Here is a 24,915-nt window from a genome sequence, read left to right as displayed (position 1 = left end):
TCCTCATGCAGTGCCCTCACGTATCAGTCAGAGAAGTTGGAGCCATCTGAATGGAAACTCTCAGACCTAAGGAACCTCTGCACCGTGCAAACTAATTCAGTGTGGGATGTGAGGCTGGGTGCCTCCCTTTGCTCCTGAGCATAGCACACCAAGGAGGTGGGAGCTGCTGCTGCAAATGGTGCCATCAGTTGGGAACATTGGTTCTGAATAGCTGATCAGTGCTTCAGGGACAGAAGTCTGAAGAGTGAGGATGTTTTCCATGTTCTAGAAAAAATGAAAGCTGAGTAATTGTTTTTAGGGATTCAGTTCACTGGAGATGTGGTGGTTTGGCAATAAAATGACAACATTTTCCCCCATTAAAATACTAAAATATTTTTAAGTGGCTGAGTTTTGGCTAGTCATTGATAATTCACAGAAAAGGAGCCTGAAATGCACTTGGAAAAATGACAGACCTTGTGCTTAGCTGATTCCAGCGTGTCTCTTGTTTTTCCTAGATGCTGCCAAAAGGCTATGTAGCTCTCTGGGGCTGTACCTGTGGGACACATTTGAATGTGCTGTTTCTTAACAGTCTCCTCCTCTTCTCAAAACAAGGTAGTGGAAGGCTCTTTTAATCTGACATGCAAAGACCCTGCACAATCCAACAGCTGGAGGATGACTAGCTTATGGTAGAAATAAGGTACACATTTTAATTGTGGTAGCGAATAGGCAGCTTACTGGGGCATTTGAATACTCTGTCTCGTAGGATCTTTAGACTGGGGCTGCAGGTAGGGTTCAGCTCCAGATTCAAACAGGTAGATGCAGGTACTTCCTGTGCAGGTGCCCACGGTTGTGTAGGTCCCATTATAAGTCAGTGGAGAATTGGTCTGTATTCAGTGGCTGTACAGTGATGCCACTGACCAAATTGTTTCTACTCTCAGGAATGCCAGCCAAATCACCGTATGGACTCCATAGTACTGGCTAGATCTCCACTGACTGTAGTCAGGACTTAGAGGCTTGTTTCACACATAGATACTTGCTTTACGCATGGATATCTATATTTTGATCTACAGAGATGGCTTTTTTTCTAAAGGAGGTATTGTGGGTCAGCTAGGATTTAGGGATTTGATTCTGCAAGAGTTTGGAAAATGCTGCAAGATTTTTTGGAAACCAAATCACATCTGACCTTAAAAAAAAAAATAAGATTTTTGTTGTGTGTTGAGTGTCGTAATCTTCATAACCTAGCATTTTCCAAATGACATTTTAATTTGTATCATTTATTAATATCAAAATACAAGTTCAGAATGCAGAGTTATGAACTGGAAGCAGCAATGACTGTACTCAAAGTCTTGTTTCCATGTGTACTTGAGAAGTGGAAACGACATTTGTATTCTCTGTCTGCATTTATGAACTATATGTGTGTTATCAGACATAGACCAAAGCACACAAAAAGTCACTTGTTTATTACTTTTAATACTTTTACTGAAGTCTGACGTGTAAATTAATGGGAACAAGAGCTCTTTTTTTCTCTTGTAATGGTGTAAATTAACTTCAGTGAAGTTGGTGGAATTACACAGCTGTAAAGCCACAAGGAGCACATAGGACTGTCTCATGTTTTCAAATGCTCATGAGAAGAGGAGCAGGCTATCAGCATATTGTTGATGAGATAGAAAGACTTGATTATTATGCAGCATTATTTCCAGCTGGCTCTGCAAGATGCATGAGAATCCAGTTTGAGATAAAGAGTTGAAGCTCAAGATAAGCCCTGTTGACCTGTGTTGGCGACCAACACAGGTTACTTTGAAAACATTGCCATCTCTGGGAGAATTAGTTGGTGCTGCTTCAAAAAGACTTGGCTTACCATCTTAATGGTATTGTGATGCACCCAAGAAATGGATGGTTCATCCCCACCTTAACCTCTACCCCCAGTGGTATGTCTCTGGACAGGGGGTTTACTTGAGGTATTCTGATGGACATGTGCTGGAGGCAGCCCACATGACTGTTGTATTTGTGTGGCACATCTTCTGTCTCATCTGTGGCTTTGCCTGAGCTCTGCACAGCTAGAGTGGTAAGGAAGAAAGGTAATGTGGCCTTGCTTGTGGTGAGGGGATGATTGTTTCTGTGAGGCTCTTAAGAGTTGTGTTCGTATGCTTTTCCTGTAGGGCTACTCAGGCTCTAGTTTCTGAGCATAAAGAAGAAATACTGAAAATACATATATTTGGCAGGATTCTAGTCATATTCCATCTCAGATCAACCCTCTGGTTCTCTCCTCCCTTGTCCTCTAAAGCATTTTGCTGAGGTTTCAGATGAGTTCTTACCTGCTCAGTGACATTGCCTCCAGCTAGGGGCTGAAGCGGTGCTAGTTACAGAGGAGGAAAACCTGAAGGGAGGGAGTGGCTAGAGCTGAGTTTTGGTAGAGGTGGATGAAATCATGAAGCTGAGTTAAATGCCCTACAGAAAAAGGAATGGTGAACACTTATATTGTTCGTTGTGATAGATGAAGAATGGACAGTGAATAAGAAATCAATACTCCACAATAACCTGGATAAATTGCAACACTAATGTGTGGCTAACTTCAACCTTCAGGTAATTCAGTGCCTGCAGGGTTTAGAACCAGTGTAGGTTGGTGTAGTGTAGAGAGGGATGGCCACTGGGGCTTGCATTAATGAGGAATGTGCAGTGTAGCCCATGCTAAGAATCTGACGTTTTTTTCCTGGCACATATAATACAAATGCTGTCCAACCCTAGAGCTTATTCACTTAACTTATTTTTCTGCCTAGCATAGCACCAGCCTTAGCAGCTGTCCAAAACACAGCCCAAAAGTCCAAAAGGCCCATGGGCATAGTGGTGAACAGAGAACAGTAGGAAGAAGTGTGTAGGTTTGCCCATGTTGCACCTAAATAATACTTTTAAAATACTGTTTTGACTGTATATGGCGCCTCTCATGAAGTGTCTCTAATAATTTTTACATCAGAATGAGTCAGATGTCTGTACTTTGTCATTTAAATCAATGTATTTTGTCTAAGTGGCAGACAGGGTTCTTGGCCTTCTGCAGAGGGCTGCTGCTGATTAGGTGGTATCCCTTGAGTAATGGTGAATCCCATTCTTTGCTCAACTGTGTAATGATTTTATGCTTCTTCCTTTGATCCTTCCCAAAATATGGGAAGTACTTTCTTTCTGTGGCCTTGCAGAGAACATCCATTGCTGACTCTTGGAACTTGGCATAATAATCAGCGTCAGACTTAATTCTGCATTGGCCTGCTAGGAGCATAGCACTGTCTGCAAACCAGAGAATTGGTTTGCAGTTCTGATGCCATAAACACATTGCTGTTTCTTATTTATTTTCATGCTTTGTAACAGAAAAGCCTAAATTGCTCAGCTCTAGCAAAAAAAGATCAGATTATTCTATTAGACTATTCTAGATTGGTTGATCTGTCAACCTTGGTGAAATCTGTGAAGTTACCAAAAGTAAATGAAAAGAGCACCCATCTTCCTTGAGTGCTTAGTTGCTGTCTGCTTTCTATTTTCTCCAGAAGTTGGGATAGTAGAATATCAGGAGGTGCTCTTCAAATATGGGGGTAGCAGCTCATTTCCTTTTGCAATGAAATGAATTCCACCACACGTTCCCGGCACAGCTTGTTTGGCATGTCAGCAATACGGATTAGCTTCCAGTTTTCTCATGTGCAAGTTCTTCTGATAGTGATTCTCTGGTAGTATTTAAGTGTCTTGATTTTTAGTAAGGGCTTTCATTGTTGACCTCAATACATTGTTCTGTGTTTAATTCCTTTTGTAAATCAGATCTGCCAAATCAGTGTTCTCCTGATCCTTGTTACAAAGACGGGACTGTCAGATGTGAAGATCTCAAAGGGGACTTCTATTGTGAATGCAAGCGTGGCTGGCAGGGAAAAACATGTGATAAAGGTAATGCAAGTTTTCTTATCTTTCAGATTTATTGGGTTTTGCTATGTTTTAAAGTAGTCTCTGATAACTGTGATGCCCAATTCAAGAGTCATAGTACTGAACCTGCATTATGCACCACTCATACTTTTGCCCTTCTGGAAGTCATTCAACTCTGCCTGACAGTACTTTTAAAATGATTGCAATGGATTTCTGCTTGGTGTTGACAAGAAAATCTAAGAGGTTATCCCCCTACTTTCTGTTCCACTCCTCTGAAAAGGGCAGCACAGGTGAAGTGGTAGTTGCTTTACAAATGCAGCACCTTCAACTGATGCTATTAATACTGCAGCAGCAGAGGGCAAATTGCAGATGCTGAGAAACTCTCTCATCTTCCCATTTCCTTGCATTGGGAAGATATGCTTTTGACAGACTGTAGTTGTCGTCATTTCTTGCTGTTAGGCAGACTGGTGACATTATTATGATACAGCCCCTTTCAGTGGTGTGGTTTTATTCCAAGTCCACTCATAGAATGGCTTAGCTTGGAAGGGACCTCACAGCCCACACAGCCCCAACACCATGCCATGAGCAGGGCTGCCCCCTCCAGCTCAGGCTGCCCAGGGCCCCATCCAACCTGCCCTTTAGCTCCTCCAGGGATGGGGCACCACAGCTTCTAATACATCTTCTACTCATGTCCCATTGTATATTCCCAGCAACTCCGAAGAGAATATTCAAGCAGAATATTTTTTTATGCAGTATGTCCCAAGCCCAAAGAGAATTTCTGTATTCCTTAATGAACTTCAGAATAATTCCTCCTCTTGTTCTCTGATTCCTGTTTTTCTCTGCCTGTCAGGATGCTGCTGTTCTGCCTGCCAAAATTAAATAGCTGCCAGAAAGCATATCCAGCCAGTCCAGGACTGTGGCCACTAAGCAGCAGATCCAAACCCTGTGTTTCCATTGTGAATATTGTGGTGAAATTACAGGATCGCTCACAAGCAGTTTATTTAAGTATTTGAAACAGTTGACCCATTGGCTCTCAACTGCCTTGAGAGATTAGCAACTGGGCAGTCTGAAGCACATCCCTTCTTTTTCATACAAAACACCTTGAAATTGCTATTCGACTAATCAGCTAACTCTGGATTCTCTTAAGCAGATGGGACAGTGTGAGTAGGTAGGGCATACGAAAGGTTAAACCCGGGCTCTCCTGAATCAAACAGGCCTCTGCTGCTGGTGTATGTGGAGCACAGTAGCTGTGAACTTACTATTTCTTGTTCTGCAGAAGTGAAGATGTCTTTTTGTACCTTATAATACTAAACTCACTAGTCATTGTAGTAAGTGATAGAAGTTAGTTGTAATATATGTTCTGCCAGCAAACTCTTGTTCATCTCTATAGGCTGAAGATATTCTCCTGCACTGTCTGACCTATGGGGAAGGTATTCATTTACAGCTCCTGCTATGTCTTTTCTGTTACCAAATGAACTCAAGCCAATGCACTTGAAGGGCTTGAATGACTCTCTGTGCTTCTTTTAACCATAAGGTTGCAGGTGTGATAGCGTTCCTTGCTTGCTCTTTCCCCTTCCCAGCTCCTACCCTATTCTCACTCCTCAGATTGTGTCAGAGGTGAAAAGCTGACTGCAGTATTTTCTTTTGTACAGATATTGATGAGTGCAAAGATCAGAATGGTGGCTGTAACCAAATCTGCCTCAACAAGCTTGGCAGCTACCGCTGCTCATGCTACAGTGGTTATGCTCTCAAAGACAGCAAAACATGTGAAGGTAAGCCTTCCTGTCCTACCTCCCAGCCAGAAGAAGCTGGGGTCTGGGATGGTACCACGTGCTCATGCAGTCACCATATCCCAGCTTCTCTGTGGTCCCACCACACTGCTCTCCAGTGGCCCAGTACAGGCCGGGTTCTCAGAGTTCTGTAACTGAGGTTGTGCTAAATCAGTGTAACTGATCAGTCCTCGTATCCTGACACTGAGGGGAGAAAGGGCTGCCCAGGTGCATTGTTACAGTCCTTCCCAATCTCAAGACTTGTAGCATATAAGGTGGTTGTTTTTAGTTTGCATATTTACTGTTCTATTTTTCTAAATCTGGGTAAGTGCAGCAGCAAGTAATTAAATGAGATAAAGACAGACAAATGAACTGCCACTGATTGTTAGTAGCTGCAGAAATGTCCTAGTGAAGGTGTGCCACTGTTTGACATGGCAGCTGGAAGCATTATGTGGGGATCTAATTCTATAGTCAAGAGAATCACAGAATTCACAGAATCACAGAATTATAGGGGTAGGAAGAGACCTCTAGAGATCATCAAGTCCAACCCCTCAAATGAAGCAGATATCTGAAGTGGCAGAGTGAATTTACGTAACAGAACTTGAGCAACTGGGATTTTAGATGTGTGTTAAGGAACTGCGTGCTGAGGCACATAGTGATCACAGATAGCTGTTAATGTTTTTTATGTCTTGTGAAAAACAAGCAAGTCTGCATATATTATACCCATATATTATGTGTTATGAATGCAGTGACATAGTTCTCAGGAGTTTGCATACCTGACTAGATCAGTGTATTCATACTAACAGACCGAAAGATCAGGATTTTATTTCCATGTCACTTATGCTGTTTGAAGTGATGATAGATGGCATCCCTTCTAATGTGTGCAGACACTCAAATGAGCTGATGTTACCTTAATTGGAGTGTTCATTAGAACACTGTGAACGTCACTTACAAGCTATGTGTCCATGCCCAGCCGTCACATTGCTGGTGCTAGTAGCAGATGCAGTTAATGCTAACTGGGATTTTTAGTTGCAATTTAATGCTTTTGACAGTTTCCAGCTGTTAATTCCTGTCATTTTGTGCATACAATAAAAGATCAGTTTTTGCTTTTTTATTTATAGACTAGGCTATAGATAGACTACCACAGACTACTTCAAATACACAGGAAAATCACAAAGTATAGTGTGCAATTGCAGTTTTAAACTTGTTAGAAAGCAAAGGTAAATATGAAACTCTATACTTACAGAAGTTCTTCCAGCACCAGGATTTTGCTGGGTATTAGTTACCAAGTTATAAAAACATTTGTTGGTTTTTATGAGCCTCCAGTTCCAGTCCATTGCCTGCCTTTGTAGGCACAACAACCGTACAACATCTCTCAATAAAACTTGCTCTTTGTGACAGTCTGCCTTCCTCAGTTCCCCTTTACTAGTGCAGATCAGCAGATCTGGATCTCAGTTTTGTGAATGTGCTGAAGAAATAAGAACGTTTGCTTGTCTAAGGAAGGAGAACAGAAACGTTGGCTTTTCCACAGACTGAGTGCTGCTTCTACGTTGTATTAAAAATCATACTGTTTTTCCTCGTTTCTTGTTGGCTGCTTTTTATTTTTTTATGTTTCAGCCCCATGGACAGAGTAGGTTTTTTGGTTTTGCATGGGGTTGCTTTGTTTCATTTTTACAATTTTTATCCAGGCTCATTTTGCATTGTTCTTTCCAGTAGTGTTTGGTGGCTTAAAGAAAGAAGCAACAAATGGTTTTGAAAGCCTGATGTCATCTCTTATATCTAGCTGAACCCTGAAGGTAGATTCTTAAAGATACTGGTTTTTCATTTACCAGAACAGAGGGATTGCATGCAAAAATGAAGTGATTTTATTCATCTGATGTAGTGTTGTTTAAATACTTGTTTTGCAGACATAGATGAGTGTGCAGCATCTGCAGACATCTGTGGAGAGGCTCGCTGTAAAAATCTGTTAAGCTCATATGAGTGTGTTTGTGATGCAGGCTACAGGTATGATGAGCAGAGAAAGACTTGTGAAGGTAAGCTCTTGAAATAACACGTTAACATTATCATGTGCTCTAAAGTTATTAAAAAAATAACCAGAAATTGATCATCAGGGTCCAGTAAAAAATTTTTTTAGGTCTTATGCCTTTCACTGGTTGTGAGCAACACACTGAGTTTGCAGTGATTTTTAAGGAAGCATAGTACTGAGATTTCTTGAGCTTACGAGATGTATAAGATCCAGTGGAAGCTCAGAAGCATATGTGCGTGTTGCTACCTATTTTTGTATACTGTGGTATAGGGTAAATACTGGCTATGGATGTGGAGCACTTGGGCACACTCAGATGAAAGATGCTACTAAGTAACACTGCTAACTCACCAATATATATTCACCAAATAATTCATGTTCAGACAAACCCAGTGGCTGTTTTCTCCTCTCTCCTTTGCTGGTCATTGTAGATATAAATGAATGTGAAGAACAGCTCTGTGAACAGATGTGTGTCAACTTGCCGGGGAGTTACACTTGTCATTGTGATGGCAGAGGGGGAGTAAAACTTTCCCAGGACATGAATACATGTGAGGTATGTCAGACTTAATTGGTATAACTGCAGAATGGTTCTTTAATTTATATTGCAATTGAGAGTAACTGATGAAGCACCGGACCAAAGCCACTTGAACTGAGTGACCAGCAGAAGGGAGTCAGAGTGCCAAGGGCACGTGAGCTGGGGACAGTAGCTCACCTGATAAGATAGAAGGGTCTTGTTAGCCCTTTATGGGAGTCTGTTCATTCAAACTCTCTCTTCTTAGACTTCTGCTGTTAGAGTCCAAAATGAAAATGATAATGATCTTAGAATAGAATCTCACATTGATCTAGATTGGAAAAGACCTTCAAGATCACAAAATTCAGCCATCAACCTGACCTGCCAAGTCCAAACAGTAAACCGTGTCCCTTAGTTCTACAACCACACCTCTGTTAATTACTTCTAGGGACAAGGGATCCACCAGTTCCTTTCACAGCCCCTTCCAATACTTGACCAGGACAGCCCAGCCAGCTCTATGTTTGGCTGTGAGTTACCTCTAGCTGCACAAACATATCTGAATTAGGCTCAGTAGGACCGAGGCCTCAGGGTGTACGATGTAACTTGTAAAACAGCCCTGGAAGTTTACACATCCCTGATGCAGGCGTTTGAGGCTTCAGTGGCAGAGGTTCCTTCTGAAGAAATCAGCCAAGAGCTGGTAGTGTTGCAGGCACTGAGTTGCAGTAGGGAACCTTACGCTGTGCCTTGTGAGTACAATTTCATTTCACAACAGGAAAGCATTCCTTCAAGGCGAATAAGAGGAAAGATAAAATGTTCCCAGGGCTGAAACAGATATTTTGAGAATAAAACCGTTAAAGTGCCTTAGCTTGCTACATGTATAGCAACTATGTGTTTGAGAAAAGAAGGCATACTGCTTGATTGACAATTCTGTCATGTGAGAAGAGTAAGTGCTCAAAAAATGTGTTTTGATTATAGAACATAATACCATGTGTGCCTTTTGCTGTTGCAAAAAGTGTTAAATCCTTATACCTGGGGAGGATGTTCAGTGGGATTCCTGTCATCAGACTGCGCTTTAAGAGGAAACAGCTGACAAGGTGAGGACAATTTTGAAGGATAGTTGAATGTACTGGCCAGCTTGATGCATGCGGTGGAGTCACTAAAGCACTGATTATTTCTGTGATCATGTTTATTTGTTTGGTTTACGGAGTCATGTTTTGCAAAACGTTATCCAACCCAGTGACTGAGAAAGGTGGTCTTGATCACAGAACTCCTCAGATAATCACTAAAGCACAGTAATGTATTTCTTATTCTTGATGCTGTTTTAAAATCCATCTTCACAGCTTAACTGTTTCAAAAGTGCATTAAAGCTAGTATATTTTAACAGACCATAACTGCTAGAGCTGATGCTATCTGTATGGAAAGTACTCGGTGGTTTTTGAACTCTGCATAACTAATCTATTTCTTGACACCTGTGCGGTCAGACTTGTGGCTGAGTTCGACTTTAGAACCTTTGATCCTGAAGGTATCCTTTTCTTTGCTGGAGGCCATCGAGACAGCAAATGGGTAGTCTTGGCTTTGCGCAAAGGACGATTAGAGCTGCAGCTGAAATACAGTGGAATAGGCCGCGTAACCAGCAGTGGACCTCTCATCAACCATGGCACGTGGCAGACAGTGAGTATGGATCTCTCCTGGGAGCTTACCTTTCTTTGCTCCTTCCTTCTGGGCTCTGTTAAGCATGGCTAGACTCTGTACTCTTTGTGTTTTTGAGAAGATGCCTCTCCAGCCTATCCATTTGAGCTTCTGCTTGCACACACTGTCCACGCAAAGGGTGAAAATGGGATATATTTCCTAACAAGTCACTTTCTGTTATAACTTTTCTTAGCTTTAAAAAACGTAGAACTACACAAAAAATTTTGTTTCTAATGAATAAAGAAGTACATACATTGAGTATACCTTGAGTACATACATTGTCAACTATTGACATTTGATAATATTTCCAGCAGACAAGGTGGTTTTTAATGCAGTTCCTTTACTGCCATTGAAAGAATTTTAAATTCCAAATAGGAGCTGCAGAGGTTCAGCAAAGCTGTAGATAAAATGCGTGACATGCTGTATCTTGACAGGTAGGAATAACCTTGAAGCAGTTATTTCCGAGTTAAAGATTTGTCCTGCTGATTTGCAGTATTGTGAATATAATTGTCTGCACAGGGAGGATGGTGGTAGAAGATGTGAAAAGCAGAACTGATGCCACTCAGATGATTTAGGAGTTACAAAAAGCTGTTATTGCTATAGGTGGGAAGTTAACGGGACCATAACGTACTTGTTAAGTGCCAGACCTCATTATGAAGGAATGACAAACTGTCCTGTACTAGTTTTGGTGGGAGACAGCAGAAGCGTATTTTCTATCTTCAAGTAATGCAAAATGTTCAAACAGTTGGGAATTACAGAGTAAACGGTACAAAGGCTGTGTTTGCTTCCTGCAGGGAGAAAAGGGAATACGATAAAAGCAGTTATCATTTTTAGGCAGCAAGTACAATTGCTGGTCTCCTGCCAGTCTCAGTGCCAAGGCTCTTATATCCATGCACCATCATACCCAAGAAATTGGCTGAGCTGCTGCAGCAGTGTGCTTGGTTTGCATTTCTTTAGAGATCGTAGAATCATGAATATCCCAAGTTGGAAGAGGTCCATAAGGATCATTTATTCCAGCTCCTGGCCCCACACAGAACCACCCACCATTCAAACCCTGTGTCCAAAACCACTGTCCCAGCTCTCTCTGAATGCCTGCAGGTGTGGGTGCTGTGACATCTGTTAGTGACCAACAGCCACACAGTGGTGGGACAGAGCTGCCACTGCAGCCACCAGTACTGCTGTTACCTTGGGCTGAACTGGACCATTTCTCCCTTTTCTTTTGTCTGGCATGGTTTTGAATTTGGGAAATCCTGTTGAGGAAAGGTTATTACTTAAAAAAATTGTCTCCATGTAGCCACATATTTCAAGTGTGGACTCCCCTGCATATTTCAACCTCACCTTCAGTGAAGCACAACCCAGACCTCCATGGTCACAGTCCAGACTCATGTGCAATTTGAGAGCTTCGCTCCGGACTTCAGACTGCATAGATGAAGTCCTTAGAGTTGGTTTGACCTGGATTTTGGGTGTTTGTGGGAACTTTACAGATGTAGTTTGTAGAGGAATCCGTAGTTTCCCTATTTAACTTTCGGCAGATAGAAAAAAAAAAAAAGGTTGTTATCTTATTAGCTATTTCAAAGTGAATCGTATATAAGAAATAAAAAGGCTCTTTGTCTTGAACAAGTTACATCCTTTTATAGGAATATTGAGGCATTTTGAAAACTTCAGGCCAATATTTCTACTTAGGTATACTCTCTGATGTTGATCTGTCGTAATCTGTTTCTGGATGATTATTCTCAGCACTGAAAACACAAACAAGCAGCCTCAGGAAAAGCTTTTAATGCAGTGATGTATGTGTAATCCAGCTGAATGAAGTGGCATTTATGATCTGATAGGAGTAGATAATCTTTTGTTTTGATTTCCCACCCCCAAATCATCATATATTTTCCTATTTGTAGTGTTTAGTTTAGTACTAACATGCGGACAGTGTGGTTGGCACAAATAACAAGATAGCAGATAATCAATCCCAAGCAGATTCACCCTTGGCTGTCACCCTGCAGCTGTCTGTAGCCCAGTCCCTTGCCAAGCTGCCTGCTTGCTTTTGAGCAAGGAGCAGACAGTTAGCCAAGGCAGGATGCCTCATGGCTAAACCTTATGGAAACATCGAGCTATGTGCCCTGCCTGCCTGGCAGTGTCCAAGCAGGCTATCTTAGGGACTCATTGCTCCTTGCAGCAGGGTGAGCCACTACCACAGGCTGTCGGGTGTCAGCCTTGAGCTTCTCCTCCTCCTCTCCCCACAGAGTTGGCAGCTTTGTAGTGTTTCTCTATGCAGCCTGGACTCTTGCTTTGTAAGGAGGTACCTTGTCTTTGTTCCTGTGTGACATCCCACATAAAGCAGTTCCACTCAAATTGCAGCAAGATTTTGACATTTCAGTGAGGACAGACTATTCCTAAAAGCAACTTTTAGGAGGTGTGGAGATGTAACTCACACAGACCTTGTGGCAGAACAGTTCTTGTCTATTGTACTTTTTTCATGGCCCTCAAACGTGACATATTTGATTATTCTTTCTTTGGGGTCAGCACTGTACAACTACATTTAGAGTGGCTGGAAGGCTTCTGTTCTCCTTCACTGGGCCAACAGAAGACGCCCTGTTGTCTCTCTTTCCAGCTTTTCCTTTCATGAGCTGTCACAGTAGGAAGTTTCTCATTAATAACGCATTACTGCATTTAAATTTTGCTTAGAGCAACCTACAGATGTCATGTAGTTAATCTGTTCATTTATTTGTGTTGCTGTTCTGGAGTACCCGGGCTGTTTTTGCCATTATGGGAACTCCAGATTGCTTTAGAGAGAACGTAACTTAGCAGGTAAACAAAGAACCTTGGTGACAAACAATATTTCTGCATCCTGGGGATTTTGCTTGTTGTGTCTGTCCTTTAGTTGAGGCTACAGCTCATTTCATACTGACATTTTCTATTTGCGATTTTACTTCGTCAGATCTCTGTTGAAGAACTTGAGAGAAGTTTGGTTGTAAAGGTCAACAGGGATGCAGTTATGAAAATAGCTGTCTCGGAGGACCTGTTTACCCTAGACAAAGGACTGTATCAGCTCAATCTGACAGTAGGAGGCATTCCCTTCAAAACAAAGGACCTTATTGTGCCGGTAAGAAGAGCACGATTACTTCTGTTGTTTTGTAGGTCTGAAGGGCTTGATTTCATCTTCTGCTGGGGTAATCTACAGTCCTTTTGAAAGCAGTTCAGCCTGCTTTGAAACAGGCAGTATTATCACCTTCTGGATACAGATTTCTCTTCACTGACCTTAGAGAGATCTATAAGCCTGGAGCAGAGCTGAGGCTCCTAAATTTTTGCTTGGTGAGGTCGGGTGACATGTATCCCACCCTGGGCCTGCAGAATCAGGATACCACAGGACTGGAGCACATGGCAAAGCCCTGGGAATTAGCAGTGACCACGCTATCTTGGAGATGGTAGTGGCCCTGGCGTGCCAGCAGACAGACCTGAGCAAGGATAACATTGTGCCCCACACATTCTGAGTTGGCCCTGGGGGCACGTTTTGTATTGTGACCAAAGTTTGAGCTTCATGGGTACTGTATGACAGCTGCGTTGCTCCTGGCTTTTACTCATTTCATACTGTAGGACCCGAGGGAAAACAGGAGCCTGTTTTTCTTCATTTCTTCCTAATTCAAGTTGGTAGAGCCTACAAATAAAAGTTTGGGCACTCTGTAGATGAGACTGGATGATGCTGCACGTCTGCAATAGCTGCTGCTCGGGCTGTCTTGTATGTCCACCACACACAGTGCTGGCACCTTGAAACCCTAATTGGCATCTCCTTATTTTTAAATGAGGTGACAAGCCTGTGGCTTAGGGACAAGCAGTGCAGCAGCTGAGGCAGGCTTCTGTTCCTTGCAAAGAGTCATTCAGGGCCAATGCTTCTTTGAAGCACTAAGCCAGGGGTGTGGTCTATATATATGATTAGCAGCCAAAAACTCCCGAGGCTTTTATCCTGGCTCAGACTCTTAATTCTCTCAGCCTCAGTTAAATGGGGAGAATGGTACCAGTTGAGGGGCTTTGCAGGAGCTTCCTCTTTACATACTACCTCGCATTCTAATGCTAGCATTTGGTCCAGGATAGCAGCATGAGGAGCTGGAGGGAACAAAGTGTGCATGCACAGCCACATCTCCCTTACACCAGAACACAACTTCTGCCGTGATGGGGTCCAACATGATGTGTGTCATGAAGACTGTTTTGCAATGACACAAAGGATTTATTATCACTTCCATTTGGCCTCTAGAGCTCCCAATGCAGAATTATGGGAGTTACAAAGCTCTAGCTATAAAGCTATAGAATTAATTGAAGTAATGACATGCAGTGTGCAGAAGCAACAGAATCAATACAACCAAATCAGTGTCTGTCCTAGCCAATTCCCTTCGGTCCTGAAGAAACAAGCTGTGCCCAGAGCACTTTCGTGGGGAGTACTGACAACATATTTGCTTAGGGATGCAGGGTCAGAGTTGCCACCAGTTGATTTCCACATATTTGGCATGTCAAAGTGATTTATCCTATTTGACATCATAATATCCTCTGCACCTGAAATAGCCATTCTTCACTCAACAGTAGTTTAAGGTGTGAGACAGTTATTTTCTTCCTAGATAAACCCCCGTCTGGATGGCTGCTTGCGGGCATGGAACTGGCTGAATGGGGAGGACAGCACTATCCAAGAGACCATAAAGATGAATGAAAGGATGCAATGCTTTTCTGTAGCAGGACGAGGGTCTTACTATCCTGGCCGAGGTTTTGCTGTATTTAATCTTACTTACAGTAAGTATTTCTGTTTTTTATTCTGACTGTTGCCCTGCCTTTAAACATATATGTGGTTAATAAATTTGAATTTTGTAGGCGTGCCTACCTCAGTGTTGACTGATGCAGAAGAGACTGGCGGCTGAGGAAGATGAGGAAGCAGCTAAACTTGTGATTCACAGCAAAGGCAGGCCTATTAATTGTGGCTAGCCAGTAGGGACATGGCCAGCACGAGTTAGGTTCTTTCTGTATGGCTCCAGCAGTGCATTTCACACTTCGGCTGACTCCAGCTCAGGTGCAACACTGGGGCTTCACAATCCCTCTGTCAGTAGTGAAGCTGCCTCCAGCAGTGGTGTCAGCATTTGTCATAGAATTATAGAATCCTTAGTGTTGGAAGGGACCTCTGAAGGTTATCTAGTCCAGCTCCCCTGCAATGAACAGGGATGTGCACAGCTAGATCATGTTTCCCAGAGCCTGATCCAGCCGTGCCTTGAAAGTCTCCAGGGAGACTTTAATCACAGATGAATCCTTTAATTCACAGATGAATCCTCAGCACCTTCATTTTTATATCCTTTTTTTTCCCATACAAACAATAATCCCCCTATTTTCTCGTGTTTACATTTACATTTGCAAAATCTGATGACCCAGCATAGCTAATACTACCATGTGGGGAGGCTGCAGAGACAGTGGTCTTCATAGCCATCATTAGTTATTGAATTATGGAGCAGTGGGTCAATAGGGAAGGTGCCAGCAATTTTAATTCCAGGTTCAACGGGTGAGATGCAACATCCCACACTTCTGACAAGGTGATGATGAAGTAGTGGTGATTAGTTGGTGGTCAGTGTAGTGGCTTCTTTAGTTTATTACAGGCTTTTGTAGAAGCGAATGTCAGATTTGGACTTAGAAGCCTCAGTGATTTTTTGACAGTCAAGAACAATGCCAGAACACCGTGCCCCATCTTGCAGCAGTTCTCTGAATGTCATGGCTTGACAGCTGTGGGAATTTGAATCTCCCTTTGTGATAAAAAACTAAACTTTGTCTTTTACATTTGGAAAAGTAGCAGATTGCAGAAAGTAAAAAGAAGAAAACAATGACATTTTCTTCTCATTATATGTTCAGGTGCCTTGGCATTTTTTTATTGAACAAATGCAGCAGTCCATCCATGTGCTCACCCATCTGTCCTCCTGACAGACACTGCACGTTCTACCATTTCACTTGTTACTCCTATGTTTGTTTTGCTATTTTTTTTTTAATTTTTCTTTTATTTTTTAAATGTGTGTAGTGCAACCTTCCTCTGGGAATGAAACCAAGACAAGTTGGAAAATAGAAGTAAATGCTGTAATTCAGCCAGCAACGGATACCGGTGTGATGCTTGCTCTGGTTACGGAAGAAGCATCTGTCCCTCTATCACTATCTTTGATCGACTATCACTCCACAAAGAAACTGAAACAACAGGTACAGACTAAGCATTTTTCCAGAGCAGACTTGTTACTGTTTTAGGAGACATGGTAGACATTTTCATGAAACAGCTGTCAGGTTATGCCTGCTTATTTGCACTTGCCAGTTCAGAACATGGTGTGAGGCTGCAGTGCCGAAGTACCCTTAGGGATCTTGGATGGTTCTCACAAACTCTTTGCAAATGTAGTCTCAGTAAAAGATGGAACTGGTTTCTTGAATGCCAGCATTGTTTGTAAAAGTTTTCTGGCATAAAAGCTGTTCAGTGTTGTAAGCAAATGATTTCCATTCTCTGGAGCAGTAATAAAGCAGACAAATTTAGGTGTCGCTCTTGACCCTGTATAAGTGTGGCTGGGTATAATTCAACTCACTGTCTCTTTTCTTTCCCTTACTGTCTAGTTCGTCATCTTGGCAGTGGAGGACACAGTTGTGTCCAGACTGCCACTAAATCTCTGTGATAAGAAGGAACATTCTGTGGACATCCTACTCAAGAAAGACCAGTTATCCCTGAGGGTAGATGGAATGGAAGGACAGAATGAATTAAGCACTTCTGAGTTAGAGGACAGCCTGTCCATCTTGGAGAGCTCTTTGCAGTCAGCAGTGAAGACATACGTGGGAGGATTGCCAGGTGAGCAGCCAGTTTCATAGCAGGGCAGTCGGACTCTCACTTCACCTTGCTGAGCTGGCAGTCAGGAAGACTGTATCAGTTCACTGAAACAGGAGCCTCATTCTATGTTTCTGCTTGAGCAGGCTTTGCCTGCAATACAGGCATCTGCTCTCAGGAGATGTGAGAGTGTACTTGACAGTTTCTTTTTTTCCTGAATGATTGTGTCCTTTGAGAAAGAGCAGGTCTTGGTCAGCAATAGGACTGGCTTTTCTGAAGAGCAGCTGTAAGCAGAATCATTGTCTTAAACATGCTATTGCACATGGCACCTGGCTTCCTAGCTTCTAAAACATATGTGCCAAAGTTTTCTGCTGTTTTATCTGTTGGTCTGCCTCCCAGGTCTGTATGAGCTCCTGGTATAGAGGTTCTCTGATAAAATGACTCATTCCAGTGGCCTCACATTGTCTGAAGCTTGGGAAGCTCAGCGTGGTGATTCCCCCTGGCTGATGTTCTCTTTGAGCTGAGCACAGCAGTCCAACATTAGCATGTTTCCTCCCAGCAGAGGGTACTTAGGGCACAACCAAGGGGCTATCACAATCTGTGGTTTTGCTGGCTTTTCTGCAGCTAAGCTTGTTATCACAGGTCAGTTTGCTCTTCTGCCCTAAACCTGAAAGATCAAACTTTCACCTGAGTCATGAATTTTGGCAGAGCCAAGGGGTTGCCTCTTGCTCTGGATGGACTGGTTTATTGATGCTGAGTCCCCAGCCTTTTCCAGAGCACCGGCGTCCACTATGAGCCAGCCATTGTGCAAACAAGAGATGCAACCTGCTTGATTTCAGGTTGCTCTCTAATACTCAAACCCAGTCCTGTTCTGTAGCTGTTCTGAGTTCTCTGTTGTTAGCTCAGGCTAACCTGGTAAAGCAGATTTAATTACCTATAACTAAGTGGGATCTGTCATAGCTATTGCTCTCAGACCCATTTGGCTCCTGTGGATGTAGCTGCTTTCTCCTTTTGCTCAGTTCTACTCAGGAACAGGAATTCCTGCCTCTGGTCTGCTTTTGCCTTTGAGCAGAACCCAGCACTCGCACTGAGAAACCTTGTCACTTTGCCAGATGAATAAACATTTCAGCGCCGTGGTTGGATTCATCACTGTGGGTTAAATAACTGCATCATATGGTCAGACCTAAGTGAGCTTGGCTCATTCAGAGTTTGATAGCTTTATATTGTTTTTTTTTTCCTGATTCATTACCCAGCGAAAGAAAAAAAAAATCAATGAAGTTCAGTGGTTACACTTAATCTCTTTAGTCCAGTAGCAACGAATAAAGAATCTTGCGTCAAGTTATGCATCATGTCCCATGCAAAGTATGGGTAACATTGTAGATGCAAAAGAAATATTATTTAAAGAGGGAACATGCAGGCATTTATTCTCTTTTCTGTGATATTTTTCAATCCTGATAAATCCTAGATGATGTTAAGTTATACGATACATTGGTGTTTTTCTAGTCAATGATATACTGACCAGGTAAACGGGCCTTTAAACAAGACTTCTTGCTCTTTACAGGACCACATTTCAAACAGATTTTTTTCTAATCGTAACAGAAAATTTGCAACTGTAACATAAAGAAAATCTTTATTCTTGATGGCATCTTTCAAATCCATTTCAAAGGCCCTGCTGTCCTCCAGCTCTGCCACACAGGACAGCAATCTCAGTGATCCCTTTCATGAGTGTTGAAGACATTAAACATGCACTGTCAGATTCTTCTGGCTCAAAATTGAGTTTAAATTCAATACTAGACGAGTAGGAGCACAACTCTCTAAAAGAGAGAGAGGGTGATCACCTGAGCGGAGGTAGGATGGGTGTGTTTGCAGAAGCAGCCCTCAGAGATGCTTGTTTCTCCTTTGGCACAGATGTCAACGTCACCGCCACTCCGGTCACAGCGTCCTACCATGGCTGCATGACGGTGAAGCTGAGGAGCAAGGCGCTGGACTTGGACGAGGCGCTGTACAAGCACAGCGACATCACATCCCACTCTTGCCCTCCAGTTCAGGCAGGTCCGTAGGTACCACTGCAATGCCAAAGTTTTATACTCAGAAACTTCCAATGCTTTCTTTTTCTTTTTATAAGACATAAATTATTCAGACCTACCGCACTGCGTGTATAGTTTCTCTTGAACACTGAAGTTAGAGCTACTGATCGTTATGTCAGATTGATTACTGAAATACTCCCTTTGCTTTGAGGTCTAAAGGTTGTAATATATTTGTAAATAGTTCGGAAGAATAATATTAAATAAGGCAAAAGTACAGAATGCACCTAAAGTGAGCGTTATGTTTAGACTGTAAGAGACAGTTTTATCTGTAATTCGGAAAACCTGGTAATATATGAGTGTGGACTGGAAGAAAAATAATTATTCTGTATTATTTTTATTACCAACCTCGCTTTCTGATTTGCAAAATATGAAAGAATAAAATATTTACATACAAGTTCTTAATTTACCTGTGCTCCAGTTATTCTGTACTCTGCTCTTTGGCAGTGGTATCTCAGGCTATGCCCGACGTGAAGACGAAACCAGTGAGTGTTTCTGTTTCATTTTTTTGTTTGTAGACTGTGGGTTATGTGCTTACGTCAGTATTCCGTGGGCCGGAGAGTAAATGGTTGCTGCTACTACTATTGCTGCAGCTTCTGGTACCGCAGATAGAAGACTCAGTTGTGACCTTTAGAAAAATTCTGGTCAGCAGAGAAAGGGAAACAAAACTGGGTCAGCAGGAAACAGAAGAAAAGGCTCCAGAAGCTGAAAGCCATATGGCTTTTGTGTCAGTAACCACTGAAGCTAATGATGAGGTGTCAAGAACTGGGGATATTATGTGGTGATGACATTTTTTTGCTGCTTGATTTTTAGGTTGGCTCATTCACCCTGAACGTAATGGGAGCACAGAGGCTTGTGATTGTGAGAGCTCGCCAGGTCAAATTGCAGTGCAGTGAGAATATACGTGTGGGTTTGCCCAGGAGAAGCTGTAGCACCATAAAGTGCTCTGAAATTTTCAGCTGTCCTTGTGCAGCTGGGGCAGGCTTTGCCTCGCCTGCCTCAAGACACTTAAACTTGGCTTTATTTGATCCTTGTCTTCCATCACATGAGAGTAACAAACAATGACAGAGAAAGAGATGTTGCGGTGAAAATCTGAATCCTGGGAGGCTAAGGTGACCCAGAGATTGCAGATTAGTCCAATAATCTGCATGTGACAACATCTGTGACCGAGATGGGGAGATACAGCAGCCCCAGAGGAGAGGACAGAGGAGGGGGAAGACTATGCCAAACTTTTCCCAGTGTTCTGCTTTATTTAACAGAGGAAAGTATTCTCTTATTTATTAGGCAGCATGACAGCATAGCTCCATACCGTGAGCGAGTGAAGCAGCAATGATGCAGCAGGGCAGCAAAGACAAGAGCTTTACCACTTTCAGCCAACCTATACTTTTACACTCACAAAAAGGCCTGTCAGAAGGCCTTTTACACTCAGGTATGACCTAATGCCAGTCTGAAAGGGTAACTGCTAACTACACAGCAATAACAGAGGCAGACTTGCTGGCAGACTGCACATGGATAGTAAAACACAGAAGTAGTCCTTTTGCTTTTTGTTGCTAAGCAGGAGAAAGCAAGTTATTCCCAAGGGTGCTTTCTGCTATAGCCAATGATTCTGGATCAGCTGGAGATGTGATGGAGAAGCTAAGAAACATAGGTCTATGATTCCAGTGAGAGCAGGAAATCCTGAAGGTACTGTGGTAAGTAGCCCTTCCTCACTGTGGTGGTTTGTTTTCTGCTTCTTTTTCCTGGTTGTTTCAGAACTTCACCAAAATATGTCTCCTACTCTTTTAACTTGGAGGAGCTCTAATGAAACAGGACAAACTTGGAAGATACGATACCTACTGTTATTTCAAACCGAGTAGATGAAACTTACCATGTTACTTTGTTCTTTAAAGGAAGTGTGTTAGCAACGAAGTCTTAAGTCTACCAATTTTTTTATGTATATTTTGATGTGGTGGTTCCCAATAAAACAATATGTGGGACCAGTGATTCACAAATATGCCTGACCTTTGTGTTAATGTAGGTGGCAATGTTTATGAGGCCAGACACTGGAAACATGAATCCTGTGGTATACACTGTGGTAGTCTGCAGTCTTAGGCTTAATTCTATGAGAAAAAGACTACAATTCCATCTTCTGAATGCAGTATAATTCAGAGCTAAAAATATCTCCAGGACTGTGCATATCTGTGTATGTATGTGAAGATACTTTGCACTAATCACAATAGCCCCCAACCCAAAATGCTTTAGAAGAGAAAGTCCAGACAAGTACAAAAAAAAAAATGTTTTTTATAGCCCAAATAATTTAACCTCTTATATTAATACTGGTTTTTATACAAAAAAAAAAAAAAAAAAAAAAAAGCCATAGAGGTAGAGCACACAAATTCACAGAAGTTCATAAAAGGTGGAAAGTATTATGTAAAAGAACGATCATTCTTTGCTCTATTTTCAGCTGGTCTGATGGTGTCACTTCCTTTCATAGGAAACTGTCAAGTAGGCTGGTTTTGTTTATATAGTGTTTCTTTATATTTCCATAATACAAAGCAGCTGCTTCAAAATCAAGTAAGAAATACCTTCCTTTCCCCACTTTGCTCTTTGGCATTCAGGAAATTTCTGTAGTTTCATTGCTGTCTAGACAGAAGCTACAGAGCAAGCAGCAGCAGCAGCCCTTTTCAGGAGCAAAATGCAGTGGTGGGATGCAGTCATCTGATGGGTTTTCATGCTATAGTAGCTGCTTCTGCCACAAAATAAGAAACCAATGCTGAAGGGTCTCAGCTGATGTGATGCATGAGCATTGAGGGGGATACCAGAAGGCTGTGCTGCCATTCAGTAAGAACAGGACAAGTTGCATTCCCTTCATTACTACTGCTAAGTCTAGTTTTGGAAGCCTCTGAAGAAATGGTTCAGCCTGGGAAAGAGAAGGCTGAGGGGATCTTATCAACAGTGACAAATATCTGATGGGTGGGAGTCAAGAGGATGGGGTCACGCTCTTTTTGTTGCCCAGCAACAGGAGTAGGGGGAACAGGCAAAAACTGGAACATGGGAAGTTCCAATTGAACCTTAGGAAAAGCTTTTCCCTGTGATGGTGACAGAGCACTGGAACAGGCTGCCCAGAGAGGCTACTGAGTCTTCTCTGGAGATATTCAAGACAGGTGTGGACACTTGCATTTGCAACCTGCTTTAGCAGTGGGGTTGAACTCAGTGATATCTAGAAGTCCCTTCCAACCCCTACAATTCAGTGATTTTGTGACAGGGTACAAATGACTCTGTTCCTGTCCGTGACACTGTTGCAAGTATTGCCTTGTGAAAGGGTTTTTAATTTTGTACAACAGGAAGAAAAAAATTGAGGGAATTCTGACCCTTCATCAGCTCTCTTTCAGTGGTTGTAGAATTACTGGACCAGTGCTTGATAAGCTTAAAAATAAATAGCTAGGGTTAACGTAGAGTGATCTCGGTTGTGATCCTCTTTTGACTGGGAAGGAATTCCAGCACTAAAGTGTGGATTAAGTATCTGTCTGGAAACGGCATTTTCAGCACACTGATGTAGCATTTTACTGTGCAGACTAGACTGGCACAAGGTACAGATAAAAAAAAATCACCTTTCTGTTTGAAACCTGAGGGAACTATTCAGTAGAGTGTATTTCCCTCTTTCTTCGGTCTTTATAAATATAACAGCCTTAGGTACAGCATAAATATACACAGTCAATTTTATTGGAAAATAATTGACACACTTCTTTTATTGGTACAACACTTTCACCAGAAAGGGTTCTTAAATAAATACCACAAGCAAACAAACACTTAAGCTCTTCCTACCCAAACCAATTGACTCATAGGGCTCCAGAAAACTCATCCAGACAACACAGACTAAAACCCCTCTATGCTGGTTTATGAAAGCAGAGCACATATTCAGAGTGTCTTCTTCAATTCTCCTCTTGAATAAAACCACTCTGCACTATATGCAGCAGGAAAAAAAGTCATGGTAAGCAGAAAGCAATACTGCATTTGACCACAGGCAAACTGGGTGGTGACCTGTCACCCCGCTGGTGATGAGCCTGCCCTGACATTTCCAGGTTTCTGCTCTGCTTAGTGAGATGTGCCTAAAAGCAGAGTGGCTGTAACACACTCTAGTGGGTTTCTTCTAAGTCCAGTGCCTGCACAGCACAGAGTTTCTAAAGGTTCCTTAAAGACAAAGCCATTTAACTACATAAAGAAAATACTTGGTCCTATGGTGCATACGGTGGAGGCTTTTCTCCAGGCAAGAAGTAGGTCGGTGCATAGAGGGGTGGAGCATTTGGGGGAAGACCGTAGCTGGAGCTGGACTGAGATGAAGGCTGAGTTTCTTCTGATAAAGAAATGTCAGTAGATGATGTTCCTGGAAAATTGCTGGCAGGCTGTATGTAGACAAAAAAAAATACTTTCCTCAATAAAGAATTACGACCCCGTTTTGCAGCTCTGAGTTGTTTGCCATGTAAGTATTATCCTGTATGCCCCATGGTTAAATGTCTCTTGCATTGCAGCACAACACTCTGAACACCTGCTTAAGGGTAGCAAATACAGTTTATAGTGAAAGAAGACAGATTCCATCCATGACCCAAGTCATTTTTAATAGACACTGTGCATACAGCTAAGCAACAGAACAGAACAGGAATTCTTGCAGGTTTCCTGGGTGAGGCATGGCACCCAACTGGCTGAAGTTATGTATAGCTGGTAGTCTTCAGGCATCACTCTGACATTTTAATTATCTCAGAGTTGTAATACTTGCTTAAATGCGGGGTCTTATTGCTGTGACAAATGCAGATTCCTCTTATGAAAAAGTTTAGTTAGGCATGTGTCTCTGTGCAGCTCTTTCAGCTGCCTTAGTTATAATGGAGCTTTGGCTGGAAAGAGCTATAACAAATGACCTTAGGAAACAGCCCGTGTTGAGTAACAACCAGAGTTTGTTAAAACAGAAGGATGCATCCAAGGACTGAAGTTTTGGATACAATCCTACTACTACTTTATACCAAGCTTTGTCACTGATCTGAAGAGGGTCAGGATTTCACTCCTCCCCTCACATGCCAACACATGCCAGTCCATGGGCTTCATCAGAAGAGTTGTGCTCATCTCCCCTCAGGTTCAGGCCTAAAGTGCCTGGAATTTAAAAAAAATAAAAAATAGTAATCATAGATCTATGTCAAGGGAAATGAAAAAATCCAGGCAAGAAAACAGTGCTGTCTTACCATGGCAAAAAAAAATACTAATCATCATCTAGATAGCAGTACTAGGGTTGATACTTGGCTGATGGCACCTCAGAGCTACCCAGGGCTGTCTTAGCCCCTGCCACAGTGCCACTCTCAGTAGGACTTGGAGCTGCTGCCCCTGACCAAAATCCCACAGAGAGAAGTCCTCCATTTGTACCACAGTGCGACTTAGTGAGAAAAGGGATTTTGTGGCTGGAAGGATGCTTATGCACCATCACTATCTAGGAGGCAGTGGAGGTAATACCCAAAGACCTGCTGGCTAGATCAGCTCCAAACACAGTTGTTGGGCTTAATGTGGTTTGGTTTCTGTTATTTTTTTAACGTGGTTGTTGCTTCTCTCTCACCCTCAAACTGCAACTACCATTTCCACACATCTGCTTGGCAGTGCTTCTGTAATGAGTTCTTTGGCCCGCACAGCTGGCACAACCAGGCAGGCATTGGTGTCATCACCCCCGTTCCCCGCACAGATAATCATTTACCTGATGGGCTGGCAGCTCTCTAACACTGGTTGTATCTGAGCTGTTCCAGTAAGGACTGAGTGAATTTGTTATCACATGCCACAGTAAACAAAAGAACTGCTGATTATGACTTCATCAAAATGCACTTCTGTTGTTGTCCCTTTCTTTTTATTTGCATTTTCTGGTTTCTGCTTGTGGACAGAGTGTGAGGTAAACTAAGCATTTATCAACAGCTCAAGGTTTGGTTTATTAATTTATTTTTTAAGACTGTTCATCTTTTCAGCAAGCAGTTACACAGTGAGATACTAGATTCAGCTGAGGACTAGGAGCACAAAATAGCATCAATCGTCGAATCAACAAGGTTGGAAAAGACTTCCAAGATCAACTAGTCTAACCATCCACCTACCATCAGTATTTCCCCATTAGACTAACGGTATCTGATCAGGTGTGAGTCAGCATGGTCTGTAGT

The 24,915-nt window shown here is 42.4% G+C and overlaps 2 protein-coding genes across 2 annotated transcripts in view; one reads left to right on the top strand and one right to left on the bottom strand.

The window, feature by feature from the left end:
* The window catches only part of GAS6 (growth arrest specific 6), a 35,268-nt gene extending 16,417 nt beyond the window's left edge, over positions 1-18,851 (top strand). Inside the window, 11 exon segments of the mRNA XM_065741065.1 lie at positions 3,775-3,897; positions 5,526-5,645; positions 7,550-7,675; positions 8,097-8,218; positions 9,152-9,270; positions 9,658-9,847; positions 12,798-12,962; positions 14,467-14,635; positions 15,897-16,069; positions 16,469-16,697; positions 18,582-18,851. Coding sequence (XP_065597137.1) covers positions 3,775-3,897; positions 5,526-5,645; positions 7,550-7,675; positions 8,097-8,218; positions 9,152-9,270; positions 9,658-9,847; positions 12,798-12,962; positions 14,467-14,635; positions 15,897-16,069; positions 16,469-16,697; positions 18,582-18,733 — 1,688 coding nt within the window. The 3' untranslated portion in view covers positions 18,734-18,851.
* Positions 18,852-22,455: 3,604 nt separating this feature from the next.
* The window catches only part of TMEM255B (transmembrane protein 255B), a 53,883-nt gene continuing 51,423 nt past the window's right edge, over positions 22,456-24,915 (bottom strand). Inside the window, 1 exon segment of the mRNA XM_065741088.1 lies at positions 22,456-23,139. Coding sequence (XP_065597160.1) covers positions 22,972-23,139 — 168 coding nt within the window. The 3' untranslated portion in view covers positions 22,456-22,971.

Source organism: Cyrtonyx montezumae, unplaced genomic scaffold (assembly GCF_038088225.1).
Source record: "Cyrtonyx montezumae isolate F1298 unplaced genomic scaffold, pur_monq_1.0 scaffold_3, whole genome shotgun sequence".
Taxonomy (NCBI): Eukaryota; Metazoa; Chordata; class Aves; order Galliformes; family Odontophoridae; genus Cyrtonyx; species Cyrtonyx montezumae.
The sequence above is the reverse complement of the archived record's forward strand: the minus strand, read 5'-3'. Positions and strand labels throughout refer to the sequence as shown.